The sequence below is a fragment of the Mobula birostris genome, chromosome 12, assembly GCF_030028105.1.
Source record: "Mobula birostris isolate sMobBir1 chromosome 12, sMobBir1.hap1, whole genome shotgun sequence".
Taxonomy (NCBI): domain Eukaryota; kingdom Metazoa; phylum Chordata; class Chondrichthyes; order Myliobatiformes; family Myliobatidae; genus Mobula; species Mobula birostris.
In genome coordinates, this window is record NC_092381.1 from 4,721,329 (window position 1) to 4,745,987 (window position 24,659).

General features: G+C 44.4%; 1 protein-coding gene across 1 annotated transcript in view; it reads left to right on the forward strand.

Annotated features, from left to right (window-relative positions):
• Positions 1–24,659, forward strand: part of LOC140206426 (uncharacterized) — a 620,054-nt gene that overhangs the window by 291,059 nt on the left and 304,336 nt on the right. Inside the window, exons 6-10 of the mRNA XM_072274794.1 lie at positions 8,200–8,253; positions 15,069–15,122; positions 17,164–17,217; positions 18,712–18,756; positions 20,467–20,520. Of these exons, the coding sequence (XP_072130895.1) occupies positions 8,200–8,253; positions 15,069–15,122; positions 17,164–17,217; positions 18,712–18,756; positions 20,467–20,520 (261 nt within the window). The remainder of the gene's footprint in view (positions 1–8,199; positions 8,254–15,068; positions 15,123–17,163; positions 17,218–18,711; positions 18,757–20,466; positions 20,521–24,659) is intronic.

The following is a 24,659-nucleotide window of genomic DNA, read 5'->3' on the forward strand; positions in this document are numbered from 1 at the left end:
ACATAATTATAACATATAGTTACAGCAGTGCAAAACAATACCATAATTTGATGACGAGCAGACTATGGGCACGGTAAAAAAAAGTCTCGAAGTTCCGGTCAACTCCCGATAGTCCCAATAGCAGGCAGCAAAAGGGAGAAACTCTCCCTGCCATAAACCTCCAGGCGCTGACAACCTATGATGCATCGGAAGCACCCGACTACAGCCGACTCTGAGTCCATCCGAAAACTTTGAGCCTCCGACCGGCCCCTCCGATACAGCCTCCCGAGCACCATCCTCTGCCAAGCGCTTCAACCTCGCCCTGGCCGCTGAGCAACAAGCAAAGCCGAGGACTCGGGGCCTTCCCCTCCGGAGATTCTGGACCACTCAGTAGCAGCAGCAGCAAAGAAAGCATTTCAGAAGTTTCTCCAGATGTTCCTCCGTTCTCTCACGTCTCTCTCCATCAAATCAGGATTGTCCACGGCACCCTACTTGACAGATTACAGATATCATTCATTGGAGTGGCCGCTGCGTGCTGTGTCGCACTGCCATCTTCTCCTCCATAAGGTGACTCTGACAGGAAATGATAAAATACTAGTGGTTGGGGGTGTGGAGGGGTGGGTTAGTGGGTAGAGGTGTTGATCAGTCTTACTATTTGAGGAAAGTAACTGCTTTTGAGTCTGGTGGTCCTGGTGTGGGTGCTACACAGTGTCCTCCCTGATGGGATTGGGACAAATAGTCCATGAGCAGGGTGGGTGGGATCCCTCATGATGTTACTGGCTCTTATCAGCAGAGAGCTCATTGGTGTCTTGAAACTTCATTGCACTCACAGCAGGTCTTGTCCAGAGCAAATTTTCAGCTTCTGCAGATTACTGAGGAACCCTCCAAAATTTCCATAGAAGTCAATGAGTTGTTAGACCATAAGACACAGGGTCAGAATCAGACCATTTGGCCCATTTGTGGATACAGTAAGGTCTTTTAAGAGCCTCTTAGATAGGTACATGGAGCTTAGAAATATAGAGGGCTATGCACTAGGGAAATTCTAAGCAGTCTGTAGAGTAGGTTACATGGTCGGTACAACGTTGTGGGCTGAAAGGCCTGTAATGTGCTGTAAGTTTCTATGTTCTAAGTCTACTCCGCCATTCAATCATGACTGATCTTTTTTTTCCCCTCCTCAGCCCCACTCCCTGGTCTTCTCCCTGTAACTTTTGATGTGGCCAATCAAGAACTGATCAATCTCCACCTTAAATACACCCAACGACCTGGCCTCCACAGCCGCCTGTGGTAACAAATTCCACAAATTCACCATCTCTGGCTAAAGAAATTTCTCCACATCTCTGTTTTAGAAGGGCGCCCCTCTACCCTGAGGCTGTGCCCTCTTGTCCTAGACTCCCCCACCATAGGAAACATTCTTTCCACATCTACTCTGTCGAGGCCTTTCAACATTCGAAAGGGTTCAATGAGATCCCCCTCAGCCTTCTAAATTCCAGCAAGTACAGACCCAGAGCTATCAAGCATTCCTCGTATGTTAACCTTTTAATTCCTGGAATCATCCTTGTGAACCTCCTCTGAACCCTCTCCAATACCAACAGATCTCTTTGATGGGGAGCCCAAACTGTTCACAATACTGATGGTGAGGCCTTATAAAGCCTCAGCATCACATCCCTGCTCTTGTATTCTAGACCTCTTGAAATGAATGCTAACTTTGTATTTGCCTTTCTTATCACTGACTTGACCTGCAAGTTAACCTTTCAAAGCTTTCAAAGGTACATTTAATGTATACGTTTACAATATACATCCTGAAATTCTTTTTCTTCACAACCATCCACAAAAACAGAGGAGTGCCCCAAAGAATGAATGACAGTTAAATGTTAGATCCCCAAAGCCCCCCCAGCTCCCCCACCCACACATAAGCAACAGCAAAGCAATGATCCCCCACCCCCACCAGCAAGAAAAGCATTGGTGTCCCCCCGCCATTGAGCACTCAAGCGTGCAGCAAAGCATCAGCAAAGACACAGACTTGCAGTACCCCAAAGACTATTTGTTCACCCAGTAATTTGACATACCATAGGCTCTCTCTCTCTCTCTCTCCCTAATAAGGGAAAAAGAGGTGTTCCCGTTTCACAGCGAGAGGGGAGACATAACAAACAATTCGCTGATTTATGTTAACAGTCTGTTGTGTTGCTTTTTCTGAGCTATGTACCCAAAGAACTCGGGTCTCTGGGCACACAGCCAGCAGCCAGCTCGCTGCTTTCGATCGTCCATCTCCCACGACACACTGATTCCCTGCAGAGGCACTGACCACGAGTCTGTCTGCCTCCAGAACCACAAAATCCTGGAACCCTGAAGGTGCACTAAGCATCTAGGCTGCGTCCTTGGTTTATCAGATAGCAGCCAGTCGTGAGTCCCCGAGAGCAGGTCCCATTCCCGCAAAGAACTGAAGTCAGCGTGTAACTCCAGGTCAGGATCTTCAAAAGAACCCTGAAAGGGAAAATAGAGATTAAAGATAAAAATCGAGCTGTTTCCAAAGATGCAAGCAAAGGAGTGGCCGTTAGGTGCCAGGGTCCGCTTTTAGGGTGCTCTGCACAAGGACTCCCAAGTCCATGTGCATCTCAGGTTTTTGAATTTTCTCCTCATTTAGAAAATAGTCTTCATGTTTATTTCTTCTACCAAAGTGCATGACCATGCATTTTCCAACATTGTATTTCATTTGCCACTTTCTTGCCCATTCTCCTAATCTGTCTCAATCCTTCTGCAGCCTACCTGTTTCCTCAATACTACCGGCCCCTCCACCAATCTTCATATCATCTGCAAACTTGGGAGAAAAGCCATCTATTCCATCATCTAAATCATTTATTTACAGCATAAAAAGAAGTGGTCCTAACACTGACCCCTGCCGGACACCACTAGTCACTGGCAGCCAACCAGAAAAGGATCCTTTTATTCCCACTCGCTGCCTCCTACCAATCAGCCAAAGCTCTAACCATACTAGTCATAGTCATAGTCATGCTTTATTGATCCTGGGGGAAATTGATTTTCATTACAGTTGCACCATAAATAATAAATAGTAATAGAACCATAAATAGTTAAATAGTAATATGTAAATTATGCCAGTAAATTATGAAATAAGTCCAGGCCCAGCCTATTGGTTCAGGGTGTCTGACCCTCCAAGGGAGGAGTTGTAAAGTTAGATGGCCACAGGCAGGAATGACTTCCTATGACGCTTTGTGTTGCATCTCGGTGGAATGAGTCTCTGGCTGAATGTACTCCTGTGCCCACCCAGTACATTATGTAGTGGATGGGAAACATTGACCAAGATGGCATGCAACTTAGACAGCATCCTCTTTTCAGGCACCACCGTTAGAGAGTCCAGTTCTACCCCCACAACATCACTGGCCTTACGAATGAGTTTGTTGATTCTGTTGGTGTCTGCTACTCTCAGCCTGCTGCCCCAGCACACAACAGCAAACATGATAGCACTGGCCACCACAGACTCGTACAACATCCTCAGCATCGTCCGGCAGATGTTAAAGGACCTCAGTCTCCTCAGGAAACAGAGACGGCTCTGACCCTTCTTGTAGACAGCCTCAGTGTTCTTTGACCAGTCCAGTTTATTGTCAATTCGTATCCCTAGGTATTTGTAATCCTGTAGTACTAGTAGTACTAGTAACTCTCCTGTAATACTACGGGCTCTTAACTTGGTAAGCAGCCTCATGTATGGCACCTTGTAAAAGGCCTTCTGAAAGTCCAAATATACAACACCTACTGTATCCCTTTAGCTATCCTACTTGTAATCTCCTCAAAGAATTCCAATGGGTTTGTCAGGCAGGATTTTCCCTGAAGGAAACCATGCTGACTTTGCCCTATCTTGTCCTGTGTCACCAAGTACTCCATAACCTCATCCCTAACTATTGACTCCAGCATCTTCCCAACCACTGAGGTCAGGTTAACTGGTCTATAATTTCCTTTCTGCTGCCTTCCTCCTTTCTTAAAGAGTGGAGTGACATTTGCAATTTTCCAGTCCTCCAGCATCATGCCAGAGTCTAATGAATTTTGAAAGATCATTACTAATGCCTTCACAATCTCTATCGTTACCTCTTTCAGAAACCTGGGGTGCAGTTCATCTGGTCCAGGTGACTTATGTACTTTTAGGTCTTTCAGCTTTTTTGAGCACCTTCTCTTTTGTAACAGTAACTCACCCACTTCTCTTCCCTCAAACCCTTCAACACCTGGCACACTGCCAGTGTGTTTCACAGTGAAGACTGCTGCAAAATATTCATTTCATTCATCTGCCATCTCCTTGTCCTCCATTGTAACTTCTCCGGCCTCATTTTCCAGCAGTCCTATATCCACTCTCATCTCTATTTTATTTTTTATATACTTGAAAATGTTTTTTCTATCCACCTTGATAATGTTTGCTAGCTTGCTTTCATATTTCATCTTTTCCGTCCTAATGATTCTTTCAGTTGCTCTCTGCAGGGTTTTAAAAGATTTCCAATCCTCTACCTTCCAACTAATTTTTGCTTTGTTGTATTCCCTCTCTTTTGCTTTTACACTAGCTTTGATTTCCCTTGTCAGCTACAGTTGTACTATTTCGCCATTTGAGAATTTTGGAATACATCAATCCTGCACCTTCCTCATTTTTCCTAGAAATTCACGCCATTGCTGCTCTGCTGTCATCCCTGCCAGCATCTCTTTCCAATTTAATTTGGCCAACTCCTCTCTCATACCACTGTAACCTTCTTTACTCCACTGAAATACTGCTACGTTAGACTTTACTTTCTACCTATCAAATTTCAAATTGAACTCAATCATACTGTGATCACTGTCTCTTAAAAGTTCCTTTGCTTTCAGCCCCCTAATCGCCTGCAGGTCATTACATAACTCCCAATCCAATTTAGCTGATCCCCTAGTAGGCTCAACGACTAGCTTCTCTAAAAAGCTATCTTTTAGGTATTTAATAAATTCAGTATCTTGGGGTTCATTACCAACCTGATTTTCCCAATCGATCTGCATGTTAAACTCTCCAATGGCTATCATAACATTGTCCTTTTGAGAAGCCTTTCTATTTCCCATTGTAATCTATAGTACACATCCCAGCTACTGCTTGGAGGCCTCTATATAACTGCCATCAGAGTTCTTTTACCATTGCAGTTTCTTAACTCAACCCACAATAATTCATCATCTTCCAATCTTATGTCACATCTTCCTACTGATTTGATGTCATTCTTTACCAACATAGCCATGCCTCCCCCTCTGCCTAACTTTCTATCTCTCCAATACAACGTGTAATGTGTAAGTTTTCTGATGACTCTGCCATAGTTGGATGCATCAGCAAGGGAGATGAGGCTGAGTACAGGGCTACGGTAGGAAACTTTGTCACATGGTGTGAGCAGAATTATCTGCGGCTTAATGTGAAAAAGACTAAGGAGCTGGTGGTAGACCTGAGGAGAGCTAAGGTACCGGTGACCCCTGTTTCCATCCAGGGGATCAGTGTGGACATGGTGGAGGATTACAAATACCTGTGGATACGAATTGACAATAAACTGGACTGGTCAAAGAACACTGAGGCTGTCTACAAGAAGGGTCAGAGCCGTCTCTATCTCCTGAGGAGACTGAGGTCCTTTAACATCTGCCGGACGATGCTGAGGATGTTGTACGAGTCTGTGGTGGCCAATGCTATCATGTTTGCTGTTGTGTGCAGGGCAGCAGGCTGAGGGTAGCAGACACCAACAGAATCAACAAACTCATTCGTAAGGCCAGTGATGTTGTGGGGATGGAACTGGACTCTCTGACGGTGGTGTCTGAAAAGAGGATGCTGTCCAAGTCGCATGCCATCTTGGTCAATGTCTCCCATCCACTACATAATGTACTGGTTGGGCACAGGTGTACATTCAGCCAGAGACTCGTTCCACCGAGTTGCAACACAGAGCATCATAGGAAGTCATTCCTGCCTGTGGCCATCAAAGTTTACAACTTCTCCCTTGGAGGGTCAGACACCCTGAGCCACTAGGCTGGTCCTGGACTTATTTCCTGGCATAATTTACATATTACTATTTAACTATTTATGGTTTTATTACTATTTATTATTTATGGTGCAACTGTAACGAAAACCAATTTCCCCCGGGAACAATAAAGTATGACTATGACTAAACTTGGACATTCAGCTTCCAACAACAACCATCCTTCAGCCACGATTCAGTGATAATCTTTAATAGTGTAACAAGTTCATCCACCTTATTTCTTTGAGATATAACACTTTGAATACTGTATTTGCTAAGCTTTTAGCTTCTGCCTCCTTAATGCTCGGTTACTCACCATGCTGGGTGCAATTACAGTACGTCCTATCATCTGCCTGCCCTTCCTGACAATCTGACTGCATGCTATCTTTGTTTTTTAACCATCCGTCCTGTCCTGAGTCCTTTCATTCCAGTTCCCACCACCACCCGCCAAATGAGTTTAAACCCTCCCCAACAGCTCTAACAACCCTGCCTGTGAGAATATTGGTCCCCCCCGTATTCAGATGCAACCTGTCACTTTCTACAGGTTTTATCTCCCCCAGAAGAGATCCCAGTGATCCAAGAATCTGAAGCCCTGCTCCCTGCACCAGCTTCTCAGCCACATATTTTTTTGCCAAGTTATCCTGTTTCTACCCTCACTGGTGCGTGGCACAGGCAGCAATCCAGAAATTACTACCCTGGAGATCCTGCTTCTCAGCTTTCTACCTAGCTCTCTAAATTCTCTTTTCAGGAGCTCTGTGCTTTTCCTTCCCATGTCATTGGTACCAATATGTACCTACCAAGACATCTGGCTGCTCTCCCTCTCTCTCGAAAAAGTTGTGGACGCAATCTGAGATGTCCTTGACCCTGGCACATGGGAGGCAACATACCTTCCGGGTGTCCCGTTCACGTCCACAGAATCTCCTGTCTGTTCCCCTCATTATTGAGTCCCCTATCAATACTGCTCCCCTCTTCTCTCACTTTCCCTTCTACACCATGGACCCATGGTCAGTGCCAGTAACCTGGTCTCTGAGGCATCCCCCTGGGAGGTCAACGCCACAGCAGTATCCAAAACCGTTTACTTATTATTGAGGGGAATGGCCAGAGGGGTGCTCTGTGCTAACTGCCTATTCACCTTCCCATTTCTTCTCTTGACAGTCACCCAGCTACCCACTTCCTGCAACTTAGGGGTGACTACTTCCCTGTAACTCCGATGAATGATCCCGTCACTCTCCCATACAAGCCAAAGGTCATCCATTTGCTGCTCCAGATCCCTAACTCGGTCTTCAAGGAGCTGCAGCTGGATGCACTCCACGCAGATATAGTTCCCTCGGAGACTCTGGGTCTCCTAGGACTCTAGCATCCAGCATGAAGAACACACAATGGCCGTATAAGCCACACTAAGTATCCCTGACACAGTAAGAAAAAAGAGAAACTTAACAGAAACTTACCCGGGCAACTTCCCCAGAGCCAATGCCTCTTCTGAGCCGAAGCCTCCTTTGAGCCAAAGCTTGACACTCCCACTCTCACCACTGGCCCGCTCCAACAATGGCCGCTCCACTTGTCCATTCTGTACTTTTATGTACTTTTATTTTATTGTGCCGCCAGAATGAGTTGTAAAGTCATAGTTCAAAGTTCAAAGTACATTTACTATCAAAGTACATATATGTCACCATATACAACTCTGAGAGTCATTTTCTTGCGGACACGTGGACAATCACAGCAATTACAAGAAACACAATGGAATCAGTGAAAGACGGCACCCAAAATGTGCAAAAGAGAACAGAATGTAAAAATACAGAAAGAAAGAAAAAATGGAAATAATAATGAATAAATAAATAATAAATATGGAGACATGAGATGAAGAGTCCTTGAAAGTGAGTCCATGGGTTGTGGGAACATTTCGCTGTTGGAGTGAGTGAAGTTATCCCCCCTGGTTCTAGAATCTGATGATTGATGAATGTTTCCTGGGAGTTTACTCCTGAAGCATTCCCTGTTAGTGGGTATTGCCACAAGTCAGTGGAGGTTTAAGATCAGAGTTTTCCTTCTCCCAGATGAGATGCCAACTATGGCTGCCAAGCCGCATCTGCCCCGAGGTGGGAACAATAAATTACAGAGAATTCTATCAGTTCCAAATGTTTTGTTTAAAACTGAGTTAATGTAATCATTTTAGCGAGATGTTAGCAAGGTTCTGAAAAACCTGGTCTTCTTGTATCCGCAGGGATTATCCGGATCACACGGGAGTCCAGGATTACCTGGCCTACCGGGCCTCAAGGTACGTGCAATTCCTCAGCCATTAATCTGTGTCTGTAACCTGCCGTTTTCCATATGTACTCAGACTTTGAAGCCTCCTGCAGTCCCAAACCATTAAATCATTATCTGCATTCATGGGCTGAGGCCAAATGTAAATCGTACATAGGCCTTGGGCAGTTAACCCCAGCTGCTTCCTCCTCAGGACCGGCAATCTGTGGGCTGAGGGGAAATGGGAGAGCTGACGACAGACTCCTGGAACTTTGAGTTCCCCTGCCAGAATCTGGTTCTGCTGGAGGGAGTGATATCTTAAAAGTTCAAAGTAAATTTATTATTGAAGTACATATATGTCACCATATCATTTTCCTGTGGGCATTCACAGTAATTACAATGAAGCTCAGTAGAATCAATGAAAGACCGTACACAATAAAGACAGACAATCATGTACAAAAGACAACAAACTGGATAAATCAAAATGAAAAAACAATCTAAATAAGAAATAAGCAAATAAATAAGAAATAAGCAACCTAAATAAGAAATAAATATCAAGAACATGAGATGGAGGTTTATTGAAAGGGAGTCCATAGTTTGTGGGAACGGTTCACTGCTGGGGTGAGTGAAGTTGAGTGAAGTTGAGTGAATTTATCCCTTCTTGTTCAAGAAGGGTATTCAGCTAGAGAAGTTAAACCTGGGATCAAGAAGGATAATCACTCTCAGTACTTTGTTTGAGACCACTAATGTCCTTTGGGAAGATGAATCTGCCCAATCAGTTACCTGATTTATCCTCGATATCACAGTGGTCCAGCAGTTTGTCCTCCAGAGACCCGGGTTTGATCCTGATCTCCGATGATGTCTGTGTGAAGTTTGCACGTCCTCCCTGTGACCCCATAGATTTTCCCTGGGTGCTCCAGTTCCCTCCCACACCCCAAAGACGTGTGGGTCAGGAGGTTAATTGGTTGCTGTAGATCACCCCCGTGTGTGGGTGATGGGTGTAATGTGGGCTGAGTTGTTGGGATTGTGAGCAGAGTGGAATGGGATCAGTGTAAGATTAGTGTCAATGGCTGGTTAATGGCCAGCACAGACTCAACGGGGTTTAAGGACCTGTCCTTGTGATCTGTCTCCCCATGACTCTACGACTGTAAAATATTTATTTGATCTCTGACCAGACGTGTGGAGACTTGACCCCTGATTCAAGACCCCGCTGAAATCTTTCTTATCTAACATGAGGATGTGTCAAAACAGCCCATAGAGAGAATCAAAATCAGGTTTAATTTCACTCAAGTATGTCGTGAGATTTGTTGTTTTACGGCAGCAGTACAGTGTAATACACAATAATAAAAAACTATAAATTATAATAATATATAAATAGATATATACATCTACACACTTGTTTGATTTATATACGTTAAATTAAATAAGTGGTGCAAAAAGAAAATAAAATAGTGAGATAGTGTTCATGGGTTCCATGTCCATTCAGAAATCTGATGGCAGAGGGGAAGAAGCTGTTCCTGAATGGTTGAGAGTGTGACTTCAGGCTCCTGTACCTCCTCCCTGATGGTAGCAATGAGAGGAGGGCATGTCCTGGGTAATGGGGTTCCTTAATGATGGGCAGTGCCTTTTTGAGTCATCACCTTTTGAAGGAGTCCTGGATGCTGGGAAGATCAGTGCCCATGACGGAGCTGGCTGAGTTTACAACTTTCTGCAGCTTTGTCCGATCCTGTGTAGTAGCCCCTCCATACCAGATGGTGCCCCTGCCCTACTGTAACCTCAGTCATGAATTAATGTCACAATTCTGCGCTTGGATGCTAGGCTCAGGTTTGAGGCTGCAACATCCTGATTCGTGCCCACAGACATCGACAACGGTCAAAAGAGTTGATGGAAATTAGCTTTCAAACTTCAAGATAGTTTTTGTTAAATGATTGTTTAAATCCCAGTACATGTGTAAAGGAGAACAAAAGAATTGTTACTTCAGGTCCAGTACAGCACACAAAAAATAAGACAAAGAACAAAATAATATGAAAACATAATAAATATACTGTAAATACAGTAGATAGCTTATCTCCATAGATTGTATGTTCATAGAGTGACACTAGGCACAGGAGTGTCTGTACATAAAGTGACTGACAGGAAATGATAAAGTAGTGGTGGTTGGGGGTGTGGAGGGGTGGGTTAGTGGGTGGAGGTGTTGATCAACCTCACTGCTTGGGGAAAGAAATTGTTTTTGAGTCTGGTAGTCCTGGTGTGGATGCTACGTAGCCTCCTCCCCGATGGGAGTGGGACAAACAGTCCATGGGCAGGGAGGGTGGGATCCTTCATGATGTTACTGGCTCTTTTCCGGCACCTTTCTGTATATATGTCGTTGATGGCAGGTGGGCTGGTGTCGGTGATGCAACGGAAAATTAGAAAATAGTCTGCACATTTATTTAGTCTACCAAAGTGCATGACCATGCATTTTCCAACGTTAGATTTCATTTGCCACTTTCCTACCCATTCTCCTAATGTATCTTAATCTTTCTGCAGCCTACCTGTTTCCTCAACACTACCTGCCCCTCCCCAATCTCCTATCAATCAGCCAATGCTCTAACCATGCCAGTAACTTTCCTGTAATACTATGGGCTCTTAACTTGGTAAGCAGCCTCATGTGTAGCACCTTGTCAAACACCTTCTGAAAGACAAATATACAAAATCCACTGTATCGCCTTTATCTATCATACTTGTAATCTCCTCTAAGAATTCCAATGGGTTTGTCAGGCAGAATTTTCCCTGAAGGAAACCATACTGACTTTGTTCTATCTTGTCCTGTGTCACCAAGTACTCCATAATCTCAACCTTAACAATTGACTCTAACATCTTCCCAACCACTGATGTCAGGCTAAATGGTCTATAATTTCCTTTCTGCTGCTTTCCTCCTTTCTTAAAGAGTGTAGTGACATTTCCAATTTAGCAGTCCTCCAGCATTATGCCAGAGTCCAGTGATTTTTGAAAGATCACTACTAATGATTCCACAATCTCTTCTGCTACCTCCCTCTTTCAGAACCCTAGGGTACAGTTCATCTGGCCTGAGAGACTTATCTACCCCTAGGTCTTTCAGCTTTTTGAGCACCTTCCCCCTTGTAATAGTACCTGCACTCACTTTTTTTCCCTCACACCCTTCAACATCTGGTACACTGCTAATGTCTTCCACAGTGAAGACTGATGCAAAATATTCATTTAGTTCATCTACCATCTCCTTGACCCCCGTTATTATTTCTCAAGCCTCATTTTCTAGTGGTCCAATGTCCACTCTCATCTTTCTTTTATTTTTTACATATTTGAAAAAGGTTTTACTATCCACTTTGATATTGTTTGCTAGTTTGCTTTCATATTTCACCTTTTCCCTTGTTATGATTCTTTCAGTTGCTTTCTGCAGGGTTTTAAAAGCTTTCCAATCCTCTGTCTTGCCACTAACTTTTGCTTTGTTTTATACCCTCTGCTTTACTTTTACACTAGCTTTGACTTCCCTCGTCAGCCACGGTTGTACTATTTTGCCATTTGAGTACTTCTTCGTTTTTGGAATACATCTATCCTGCACCTTCCTCATTTTCCCTAGAAACCTATGCCATTGCTGCTCTGCTGTCATCCCTGCCAGCATCTCCTTCCAATTTAATCTGGTCACTGTAATTTCCTTTACTCCACTAAAATACTGCCAAGTCAGTATTCCCTATCAAATTACCAACCTGATTTTCCCAATTGTCCTGCATGTTAAAATCTCCCATGAATATTATAACATTGTCCTTTTGACATGCCTTTTTTTTATTTCCTGTTGCAATCTGTGGTCCACATCCCAGCTAGTGTTGGGAGGGTGCCATCAGGGTCTGTTTACCCTTGCAGTTTCTTAACTCAACCGACAAGGATTCAACATCTTTCCACTGATTTGATGCCATTCTTTTCCAGCAGAGCCACACCACCCAGAAATTACTACCTGGGAGGTCCTGCTTCTCAGCTTTCTACCTAGCTCTGTAAATTTTTTTTTCAGGATCTCTGTGTTTTTCATCTGGCCAAGACATCTGGCTGCTCTCCTTCACCCATGTGATCCGAGATGTCCTGATCCTGGCACCTGGGAGACAACAAACTATTCGGGTGTCCCGTTCATATCCACAGAATCTCCTGTCTGTTCCCCTGACTATTGCGTCCCCTATCATTAGCATTCCCCTCTTCTCCCCTTCTCCCTCTTTCCCTTTTGCACCACAGAGCCCATGGTCAGTACCAGAAATCTGGTCTCCATGGCATTCCCCTGGAAGGTCATCCCTCACAACACTGTCCAAAGTGGCGTGCTTATGTTTGAGGGGAATGTCCACAGGGGTGCTCTGTGCTAACTGTCAATTCACATTCTCATTTCTTCTGACAGTCACCCAGCTACCTGCCTCTGCAACTTCCGGGTGACTACTTCCCTGTAGCTCTGATCAATGATCTCCTCACTGAAGGTCATCCAGATGCTGCTCCAGATCCCTAACACGGTCTTCAAGGAGCTGCAGCCATAACATGTAGCATGTGATATATAATATAGCGTGTATACATTATATACATGTTATTTTATTAAAATGACAGTAAACTTGACTCAACTTGATGATTTGGCTTGACTCAAGAGTTCTTTCAGCAGATGACAACAACCACGCTGTTCCTGTCTGGTTTGCAAACAAAAACTCATTTTCATTTAATTCAATTATCTTAACAGCCATGTTGACATTATATAAGGACAATAAATAAATAAATAATTTTTGCATGGCATTTTTTCATTGCTAACATGCCAAATATTTCAATAAATTGAGAAGCCTAAATAGAATGAGGGGCAGACATTCTTTATCATTTCCTGTCAGAGTCACCTACTCAACCATCAAGAAGGAGGTTCAGGAGCCTCAGGACTCACACCACCAGGTTCAGGAACAGTTATTACCCCTCAACCATCAGGAAGGAGGTACAGGAGCCTCAGAACCCACACCACCAGGTTCAGGAACAGTTATTACCCCTCAACCATCAGGAAGGAGGTACAGGAGCCTCAGGGCTCACACCACCAGGGTCAGGAACAGTTATTACCCCTCAACCATCAGGAAGGAGGTACAGGAGCCTCAGGACCCACATCACCAGGGTCAGGAACAGTTATTACCCCTCAACCATCAGGAAGGAGGTACAGGAGCCTCAGGACCCACATCACCAGGGTCAGGAACAGTTATTACCCCTCAACCATCAGGAACCAAAAGGGCTAACTACAATCAATTTCATTTCACTTTCTCCATCACCGAACTGTTCCCACAACCTATGGACTCACTGTCATCTCATGTTTTTGATATTTTTGCTTGTTTATTGCTTTTTGCACTGGCTGTTGTCTTTTGCACACTGGTTTATACCCAGCTGGAGCGGTTTTTCAAAGTTCAAAGTAAACTTTATTATCAAAGTACATATATGTCACTATATAGAACCCTGAGATTCATTTTCTTACGGGTATACTGAATAAATCTATAGAATAATAATCATAACAGAATCAGTGAAAAACTGCCCAACTTGGGCATTCAACCAGTGTGCAAAGACCTCAAACTGTGCAAATACAAAAAGAAGATATAGCAATAATATCATCATCATGGCTCCGTCTGTCTAAGTAGACAATGGATGTGCCTGTTCCGGGGTGCAGACCTGGGCGATGAATATGGAGATCCTGTGCTGCCCAGACATCAAGATCCCCCTCTCGGCCTTGCGGATGTGGTCCAAAGGAATGTGAAGCAGTACATTTGGCATCAGCTTGGCTGCAGGAGCTGCCGGGAGGTGACGTGATACGTCATCCAACTGCCTTAGGGGCTCCACTCCGGATTTGTGTAGGGATTACTCCTTAGCCTCCCCTTCTCCCGAAGATACCGACAAGGCAGTGGGATCCTTAGCCCTGGATAGGGGCCCATACCGGGTACTGTCTGCCGAAGCCAGATGAGCCCGGGACTCGTGTAAGGCAGGGTCGCCACGCCCTGTAGTAGTGAGATATGAAGCCACTACCCAATAACAAATAAATAATCAATATATATTGAGAACATGAGATGAAGAGTCCTTGAAAGTGAGTCCATAGACTGTGGGAACATTTCATTGATGGGCAGGTGAAGTTATCCCCTCTGGTTCAGGAGTCTGATGGTTGAGGGGTAATAACTGTTGCTGAACCTGATCGTCTAGGTCCTGTGGCTCCTGACGGCAGCAGTGAGAAGAGAGCCTGGCCTGAGGCTCCTGTACCTTATTCCTGACGGCAGCAGTGAGAAGAGAGCCTGGCCTGAGGCTCCTGTACCTTATTCCTGACGGCAGCAGTGAGAAGAGAGCCTGGCCTGAGGCTCCTGTACCTTATTCCTGATGGCAGCAGTGAGAAGAGAGCCTGGCCTGTGGCTCCTGTACCTTATTCCTGACGGCAGCAGTGAGAAGAGAGCCTGGCCTGAGGCTCCTGTACCTTATTCCTGACGGCAGCAGTGAGAAGAGAGCATGGCCTGAGGCTCCTGTACCTTATTCCTGACGGCAGCAGTGAGAAGAGAGCCTGGCCTGATGGCGGGGATCCTTGATTCTATTACGATTATTGGATTTATTGAGTATTCCCACAAGAAATTGTATTTCATGGTTGTATATGGTGACATATATGTACTTTGATGATTAATTTACATTGAACTTTGATGTTTGAACTTTGAACTTTAATGCTTCTGTTTGTTTTACTGCAGTTAATGAGTATTTAATGCAAGTGTGGTCATTATCGGAGTGTAAAAGCATTGTTTAGGACCATAATAAGTTCCGGGGAGGGCTGTTCTCAGTCTTCCTGTGTTGAATCCGTAATTCCTACATCAGGGTCCGAAAGGAGAACCGGGCTTGTTCCCGATTAAAGCACCACGCGGAGAACAGGTAAACAAGTACAGGTTGCTGTCAGTGTTCCATGTCTCCGGAATTCCCGTGCCTTCTTCACAACCAACTCCCTCCATCACTCTCTTTGTTGTCTGCATGGTCCACTAGTCCATGTGTTCTTCTGCATTGGGAAGGGGAGCAGTCTAACTGTGTATGGGGGAGTGGCTGTACGATGGTCGCGTCCTCGGCCTCATGTCATGCATGTCGTGTTGGTTTGATTCACTCTCCTGTCCACACTCCATCTTCATCTGCAGCCGGCATCTGTGTTCCTTAGTTGTGGTGGTTGTCTTCCATTATCTCTCAGTCTGCTTGTTGCATGAGAAGGTGGGTGGTGATTGTTCCGTCTTGGGGGGCTTGTGTGGAAGCTGTACTCTACCTTCATGTGTACCAGTAGTGGAGGGAGGGAAATCAAATGAATTTCCTTTGAAGTGGATCATTGAAAAGCAGGTATGGTCGCCCCCCCCCCCCATTCAGCTCCTCCTCCCACACGGACTGCCGATCGGATCACGTCCCGGCCTCCGCTGCTGTCAATGTGGAGTTCGCACGTTCTCCATTTGTTGGTGTGGGTTTCTCCCGGGCGCTGCTGTTTCCCAAAGACGTGCGGATCAGTGGGTTAATGGGCCTCTGAAAATTATCCCCGGTGTGTGGGCGAGGGGTGGAATCTGGGGGGAGTTGTTGGGAATGTGGGGAGAATGAGCGTTGGAGAATTGGTGTCAATGGGTGGGTGATTGTTACTATGGACTCAGTAGGATGGAGGCCAGTTTCCAGGCAGTATCTCTGTATCTTAGCTCTAAAGAACTACTATCCCTGCACCCACGATACCACATTTAACAAATTTAGAGACCACGGCTTTAAAAGTTTCCCTACAGGAGGAAGTTCTTCACTTTCTGAATTAATACTATTTAAATGCAAATAATATGAATGAATGGCCCTTTTCTAATTCCATGAATCCTGCCTCCCATCAACATGGCACAACTCAGAAGTGTGATGGACTCTCTCCACTTAAACCATAAGATCATAAGACATTGGACCAGAATAAAGCCACTTGGTCCATCGAGTCCGCTCCTCCATTCCATCATGGCTGATTTATTAACCCGCTCAACCCCATTCTCTTGCCTTCTCACCCTGACTAATCAAGAAATGATCGACTTCCACTGTAAGTACACCCAATAACTTGATCTCCACTGCCATCAGTGGCAATGAATTCCACACATTCACCAGCCTCAGGCTGAAGGCATTTTTCCTCGTCTCTGTTCTAAATGGCCGTCCCTCTATTCTGAGCCCTCTTACTTGGGTGAGTGCAAATCTAGAACTTGATACCATCCAGGGCAAAACTGCCCTCTGATGGGCACCCCATGCACCCCTTAAACAACCCGTCCCTCCACCATCAGCCGACAGTGGCTGCAGAGTGCACCGTCCACACAACGCACCATGGCTACTCACCCTAGTCACTCCGGCACTCTCTCCCAAGCACTATATGCTCTGATTTGTGTGTAACAAATGACCCTAATCTCTCCAACAAGGTGATTTGACAGAGGGGTATCAAGGTGTTGGGGCACGGATTGAGTAGACAGCTTTTTGGAGGAAAGTTTAGGTGGTGGGTGTGTGGGACGCACTGCCAGGGGTGCTGGTAGTGGCGGGTACATTAGGGACACTTAAGAAATTCTTAGGGAGGCACAGGGGTGATAAAAAATAGAGGGCTATGCAGGAGAGAGGGGTTAGATTGATCTTGGAGTAAGTTAAAGGGTTGGCACATCTTTGTGGGCCAAAGGGCCTGTACTGTACTGTTCCATCGTTTAATTCTAAACCTCTCGGGTTAATGAATGGAGAAGCTTAAATTTGACCAGTCAGTGATGAAACTGTCAAGGGGGATGTTCAGCCCATCAATCCTATCCTAACCTATGGTGGGGTCTCCAATTACTCACACTTCACTGCACTTTCTGCAGAGACCAGTAACTGAATATCCTTTTTGGCAAATGTTGCAAGTTCCGTTGTTGTTGTCTCAATTATCTCTCTAAAGTGCCTTTGCTCTCTCACATAGGGTGATCCAGGACCTGCTGGTCCAATTGGGCCAACCGGCCCTACAGGTGAAAAGGTAAAAGTCTCTTTATTAAAATTTGAAGAAATTCGGACCATAAGACATAGGAACAGAATTAGGCCATTTGGCCCATCAAGCCTGCTCCACCTATCCCATCACGGCTGATTTATTATCTCTCTCAATCCCATTCTCCTGTCTTCTCTCCCATAACCTTTGACACTCTGACATCAAGAACCTATCAACCTCCACTTTAACTATACCCAATGACTTGGCCTCCGCAGCCATCTACTGCAGTGAATTCCACAAATTCATCACTTTCTGGCTAAAGAAAATACTCCTCATCTCTGTTCTAAATGGTTGCCCCTCCATTCTGAGGCTGTGCCCTCTGGTCCTAGATTCCCCCACAAGAGGAAATGTGCTCTCCACATCCACTCTTTCTTGGCCTTTCAATGTCCGATAGGTTCGGTGAGATGCTATCTGCTTTCCCAAGGACGTGGCATAAGCTGAAGTGCCTGTTTGGTGCTGTCTGACTCTGTGACTTAACGCCTGGCACAGCTCTGATGCAGGTTCATATCAGAGCCAATTGGCCATCCTGGTTTATATTCCATCAGTCCTGTAGTGGACATGGAAGAGAGTCCATTTAGAACAGAGATGAGGAGGAATTTCTTTAGCCAGAGGGTGGTGAATCTATGGAATTCATTGCCACAGTCGACTGTGGAGGCCAAGTCATTGGGTATATTTAAAGTGGAGGTTAATTGGTTCTTGATTAGTCAGGGTGTGAAAGATTACAGGGAGAAGACAGAAGAATGGGGTTGAAAGGGATAATAGATCAGACATGATAGGATGGTGGAGCAGACTCGATGGGCAGAATGGCCTAATTCTGGTCTTATGTCTAATGGTCTGTACAGAGTAAAATGAGGGAATTTTGTTTAGTTTTGTTTGTAATTCTGATATAAGCAAAAGTGCTTTTTATATTTAAACAAAGTTGTGCTTCATGGTGAGAAACAATTAGGTTTACTCTAATGAGCACTTGTTAACTGAAAGCCCGGTAAGCTATCTCTGCACTGTCATAGCCGATATACTGGCAATTTTTCCTCTCTGCATACTCTCTTTTTCAATCTCCCATTCAGGTCTCTCACTTGCCTGTCACCTCCCCCTGGTGCTGCTCCTCCTTCCCCTTCTCTCATAGTCCACTCTCCTCTCCAGTCAGATTCCTTCTTCTTCAGCCCCTTACCTTTTCTACCTATCACCTTCCTCCTTCTTATTTCATCATACCCACCCACCTGGTCTCACCTATCTCCTGTCCGTTTGTATTTCTTCCCATCCCTCCACCTTCTATCCTGCCATCTTCTCCCTTCCTTTCCAGTCCTGATGAAAGATCTCGGTTTGAAACATCGACTCACCCCCATAGATGTTGTGTGACCTGATTCGTTCCTCCACCATTTTGTGTGTGTTGCTCTGGACCCGATTCTGCTGTGTAGCCTCTCTGGGTTATGTTAAGACTTACAGCGCCCGGTCAGCAAACTGAACTCTTATGTATTTTTCTGCCAGGGTTCCAAAGGATTCCAAGGTCTGCCAGGTCCACCGGGGAAGCAGGTATGTATTGTCCTACATTGTGAGTTAGCGTGGCCATTGTAATGTGATTCTGCTATGGGAGTGGTTGCTGCTTCCCAGTGTGTGCAGTTACCATTATGGCTCACTGTCAGGGACTCCACAACTCGTCGTCTCAGCATCTTTCTTTAGGTCTTTATTTAACTAGTGTTTTTTTGCATTTACACATTTTGCCTTAGTGGCTTGTCAGTCTTTGTGTATAATTTTTCATTGATTCTATCGTATTCCTTTGGTCTGCTGTGAATGCCTGCAAGAAAATGAATCTCTGGGTCTATATGGTGACATATACATACATTCATAATAAATTTACTTTCAACTTTGAACTTTTGAACTCTCACCCATACTCCTCTCATTCTTCCCTCTTCGTTCCTATTTGCCCGCTGCCTTGTGTTTCAATCCTATCCGTCCCTGAAACCTCTACTGGACTACCATTCAGCCATCTCCAGGTTTAACACAAGAGATTCTACAGATGCTGGAAATCCAGAGCAACACAGACAAAATGGTGGAGGAACTCAGGAAGTCAGCTAGCATCTATGAAGGGAAATAAACAGTTGATGTTTAAGGCTGAGACCCTTCATTGGGACTGGAAAGGAAGGGGGTGAGGGGGAAGAGTACAAAATGGAGGGTGATAGGTGGGACCAGCTGAGGGGGTAGGTGGGTAGTTGGATAAGGGTGTGGGATGAAGTAAGAAATTAGGAGGTGTAGGTGGAAGAGGTAAAGGGCTGAAGAAAACAATCTGATCGGAGAGGGGAGTACACCATGGAGGCAAGGGAAGGAGGAGGGGCACCAGAAGGAGGTGATAGGCGAGCGAGGAGGAGAAGACATGAGAGAGGAGCCAGAATGGAGAAATTACCAGGTTAGTGAAATCGATGATCTCTCCCCCCGTCCCTCCCCTCTCTCTCCCCCTCCCCCCTCTCTCTCCCCCTCCCCCTCTATCCCCACCTCTCTCTCCCCTCCCCCCTCTATCCCCGCTCTCTCTCCCCCTTCTCTCCCTCCTCTCCCCCTTCTCTCCCTCCTCTCCCCATCCTCCCTCCCCCTCTCTACCCCCTCCTCCTACTCCCCTCTCCCCTCCCCATACTTTTCCTGCCAATCAGCCACTGCTTCATCCATGCTCGTGTTGTTCTTGTAATACCATTATGTTAACAACTTAGCCTGTTGTAATGGCAAACATCTGATGTGGAGAAAAAAAGAACAAATTGTGCAAAGAGTAAGAAAAAATAAACAAATAATACACAGAACGTGAACATCAGAGTCCTCAGATGAGAGCCAGTCCAGTGCTCAGCCAGTCCTGGGGGCCCCAGCCACGGAGCCATTCCAGCACTGATCCAGGAGGCCGATGACTGGGGGCCCCAGCCACGGAGCCATTCCAGCACTGATCCAGGAGGCCGATGACTGGGGGCCCCAGCCACGGAGCCATTCCAGCACTGATCCAGGAGGCCGATGACTGGGGGCCCCAGCCACGGAGCCATTCCAGCACTGATCCAGGAGGCCGATGACTGGGGGCCCCAGCCACGGAGCCATTCCAGCACTGAGGAGCTGCCGGTAGCTGCAGGCAGAGCTCAGCGCTCAGTGGCTGTTGTCTGGGGTTCTTGTGGATTCTATTGTTGTGTTTCTTTGTTTTGTGCTGCCTGAAAGAAGGTGAATGTACTTTGAAATTTGAACTTCAGCTTGAAGTTTGGTGTCTTCACCCTACAGGGTCCAGCTGGCTTGGATGGGAATCCCGGCGTTCGGGGCTATCCTGGAAGGCAGGTGCAGTAACTGTACATTGGATTTTCCAGTGGGAATAATGTTTAACTTCCAATCCGTTCACCCTGAACTAATCAGCTTCCAGCAGCGGGTGGGATATGTTAATGTTCCAGCTGCCAGATGTTCTGACCAAAGTTGTCGGACAGGAAACCTTAACGTGTTTTTCTTACTACAGATGTTGTCTGACCACTTGGGAGAATCTGGGTCAATAATTCATCAGTCTCATACGGACCTTCCTGTTGGTCCTCTTCATAACCATTCCAAGCACACATCACTGAGGGTGGTGTCAGGTTACTAGCAGGCTCAAGCCCAGGTGTAAGATAGAACATAGAACATCGAACAGTACAGACCCTTTGGCCCACAATGTTATGCCAAACTTTTAATATACTCTAAGATCAATCTAACCCTTCACTCCTACGTAACCTTCTATTTTCCTATTAACCATGTACCTACCTAACAGTCTCTTAAACATCCTCAATCTATCAACCTTTATCATCGCCCTGGCGTCCACGCACCCACCACTATCTGTGTTAAAAAACGTGCCCCTGACATCCCTCACCCCAAACTTTAGTTCCAACACCTTAAAACTATGTCCCCTTGTATTAGTCTGGGAAAAAGCCTCTGGCTGTCCACTCGATCTATGCCTCTTATCATCTTGTACATCTCTATCAAGTCACCTCTCATCCTCCTTCACTCCAGAGAGAAAAGCCCTAGCTCGCTCAACCCGTCCACATAAGACATGCTCTCTAATCCAGGCAGCATCCTGGCAAATCTCCTCTGCACCCTCTCGAAAGCTTCCACATCCTTCCTATAGTGAGGTGACCAGAACTAAACACAATACTCCAAGTGTAATCTATTGTGACTGTGCTTCCACATCCTTCCTGTAATATATTCAAAATTCACCCGTTCTACTGATTAGTTTCTCTCAAAAGACTGGTGGGTTGGAACACCCATAACATTTGTGAGGCCTTTGCTGGTGGAGGTCAACCATGGATATTTGCAATGCGAGAGGGCATATAATACAGCAAAAATGTGGGAAGTTAGAGGATTGGGAAGCTTTTAAAAACCAACAGAAGGCAACTAAAAAGGTCATTAAGAAGGAAAGATGGAAAATGAAGGTAGTCCAGCCAATAATATTAAAGAGGATACCAAAAGTTTCTTCAGACACATAAAGTGAGAGGCAAGAGTGGATATTGGACTGCTGGAAAATGTTGCTGGTGAGGTAGTAATGGGGGGACAAGGAAATGGCGGACAAACTGAACAAGTGTTTAGCATCAGTCTTCGTGGTGGAAGACCTAGCGGTTTGCCAGAAGTGTAAGAGTGTCAGGGATCAGATCTGTGTGAAGTTGCCATTACCAGGGAGAAGGTTCTTGGGAAACTGAAAGGTCTGAAGATAGATAAGTCACCTGGAACAGATGGACTACACCCCAGAGTTCTGAAAGAGATGGCTGAAGAGATTGTAGAGGCATTAGTGATGATCTTTCAAGAATCAATGGGTTCTGGCATGGTTCTGGAGCACTAAAATGTCACTCCACTCTTCAAGAATGGAGAGAGGCAGAAGAAAGGGAATTTTATAGAGCAGTTAGTCTAGCCTCAATTGTTGGGAAGATGTTGGAGTCAATTGTTAAGGATGTGGTTTTGGAGTACTTGAAGACACATAATAAATTGGGCTGTACTCAGCATGGTTTCCTCAAGGGAAAATCTTGCTTGACAAATCTGTTGAAATTATTTGAAGAAGTAACAAGTAGGATAGACAAAGGAGAATCGTTGGATGTTGTGTGCTTGGATTTTCAGAAGGCCTTCGACAAGGTCCCTCACATGAAGCTGCTGATTAGCATGGACAGAGCATTGGCTGATTGGCAGGTGGTAAAGAGTGGGAATAGAGGGAGCCTTTTCTGGTTGGCTGCCAGTGACTAGTGGTGTTCCACGGGGGTCTGTGTTGGGACCGATTCTTTTTATATTATATGATTTGGCTGATGGAATTGATAATTTGTTGCAAAATTTACAGACAAAATGAAGATAGCTGAAAGGGCAGGTAGTTTTGAGGAAATAGAGAGGCTACAGAAAACAACAGGAATTCTGCAGATGCTGGAAATTCAAGCAACACACATCAAAGTTGCTGGTGAACGCAGCAGGCCAGGCAGCATCTCTAGGAGGAGGTACAGTCGACGTTTCAGGCCGAGACGGCTACAGAAGACTTAGATTTTGAGAATGGGCAAAGAAATGGCAGATGTAGTACCTGCTTCCAATGGGATAATCCCAAAGATTGCCTATGGTCGTGCACTTTGGTAGAAGAAATGACAGGGTTGACTATTTTCTAAATGGAGAGAAAATTTAAAAAAATTGAGGTGCAAAGAGACTTGACAGTCTTTGTGTAGGATTCCCTAAAGGTTTTTTTTAAAAGAGCATATATACAAACAAGAGGAGAATTATCTCAAATATATATATCAATAACAGTACAAACAAAGTGAAATAGACATTATCAAAATCATACATAGTATTAAGCTAATATGTAGTATATAATAAAAAAGAAGACAGCTAATTCTAATTCATAGAGAGAGGAAAAAAACTTTAAATTTTTTAAATGAGAAGAACCCCCCCCCCCCCCAACACTATATGATAAAGAAAAAAAGAGACTGGGCAGTCCATTCTGACGATACGACCAAAAAAAAGGAAAAACTTTCCGGTCAAATCCAAAACTTCGAAAAAAAATATAATTGGAAGAGCAATAAATCAAATCAAATGAAAATATTGAATAAAAGGTTGCCAGATTTGCTCAAATTTAAAGGGTGTATCAAATGTCCGACGACTTATTTTCTCTAAACTTAAACAGGACATGATGGAGGAAAGCCAATAAAAGACAGTAGGTGGATTAGAATCCTTCCACTTCAATAAAATGGCTCTCCTAGCCAATAAAGTTGAAAAGGCTATCATACGTTGAGCGGAAACGGGAAATTTCCTGCTTCCAATGGGATAATCCCAAAGATTACCATAAGTAAATTAAGTTGTAGGTCCAGATCCAAGACTTTTGATAGCATTCTAAAAACATCTCTCCAAAAGTTATCTAGCTTTATTCAAGACCAAAACATATGAGTTAAAGTGGCCACCTCAATATTACATCTGTCACAAATATGATTGAAGTTGGAAAAAATACGCGCTAGTTTATCCTTTGACATATGGGCCCAATGCACTACCTTGAACTGTATCAGGGAATGACGGGCACAAATAGGTGAGTTATTAACCAAATGAAAACTTTTACTGCATTGATTATCTGAAAATGACTCTTGAAATTCCAATTCCCAAGCAGGTTTAATGTTATCGTTAGATGTCATTCGTAAATTCAATAACCGTTTATAAATTATAGCTATCAATCCTTTTTGAAGTGGTTTAAGCTGAAAGAGAGCATCTGTTATATTAGGTGGATAAGCAGAAGGGTAATTTGGCAGCAAACGACATAAAAAATTCCTAGTTTGTAAATATTTAAAGAAATGCACATTAGGTAAACAATATTTGTCCACTAACTGAGAAAAAGAAGTTAAACAATCCCCTAAAAACAAATCTGAAAAAGTTGTTATTCCCTTGGTTTTCCAAATTAAAAAGGCCTTATCCAAAATTGATGGTTTAAATAATTGAGATGGATATTAGTAGAAAGAACAAAATTATTTAACTCAAAAAATCTATGAAACTGAAACCAAATTCCTAATGCATGTTTAATAATGGGATTAAAGTCTTGTCTACTAACCTTAGAAAACAAAAGGGGAAGAGGCGCTCCCAGTAAGTAGGCCAAAGAGAACCCCTTCACCGAGTTTTCCTCCAAATCCAACCATGAAGGACATTCATGTATGTCTGAATAATGAATCCAAAAAGTAATATATCGAATATTAATTGCCCAATAATACATTCTAAACTTTGGCAAAGCCATACCACCGTCCTTTTTTAATTTCTGCAATAAGGGTTTACTCAGTCTAGGACTTTTATTATTCCAAATATAAGATAAGACCCTAAAGGTTAATTTGCAGGTTGAGTCTGTGGTGAGGAAGGCAAATGCCTTATGGTCTTATGTTGCGTTCATTATGTTCATTTCATTCATATTGCTAACAATATAAAAGCAAAGATGTAATATTGAAGCTTTATAAAATACT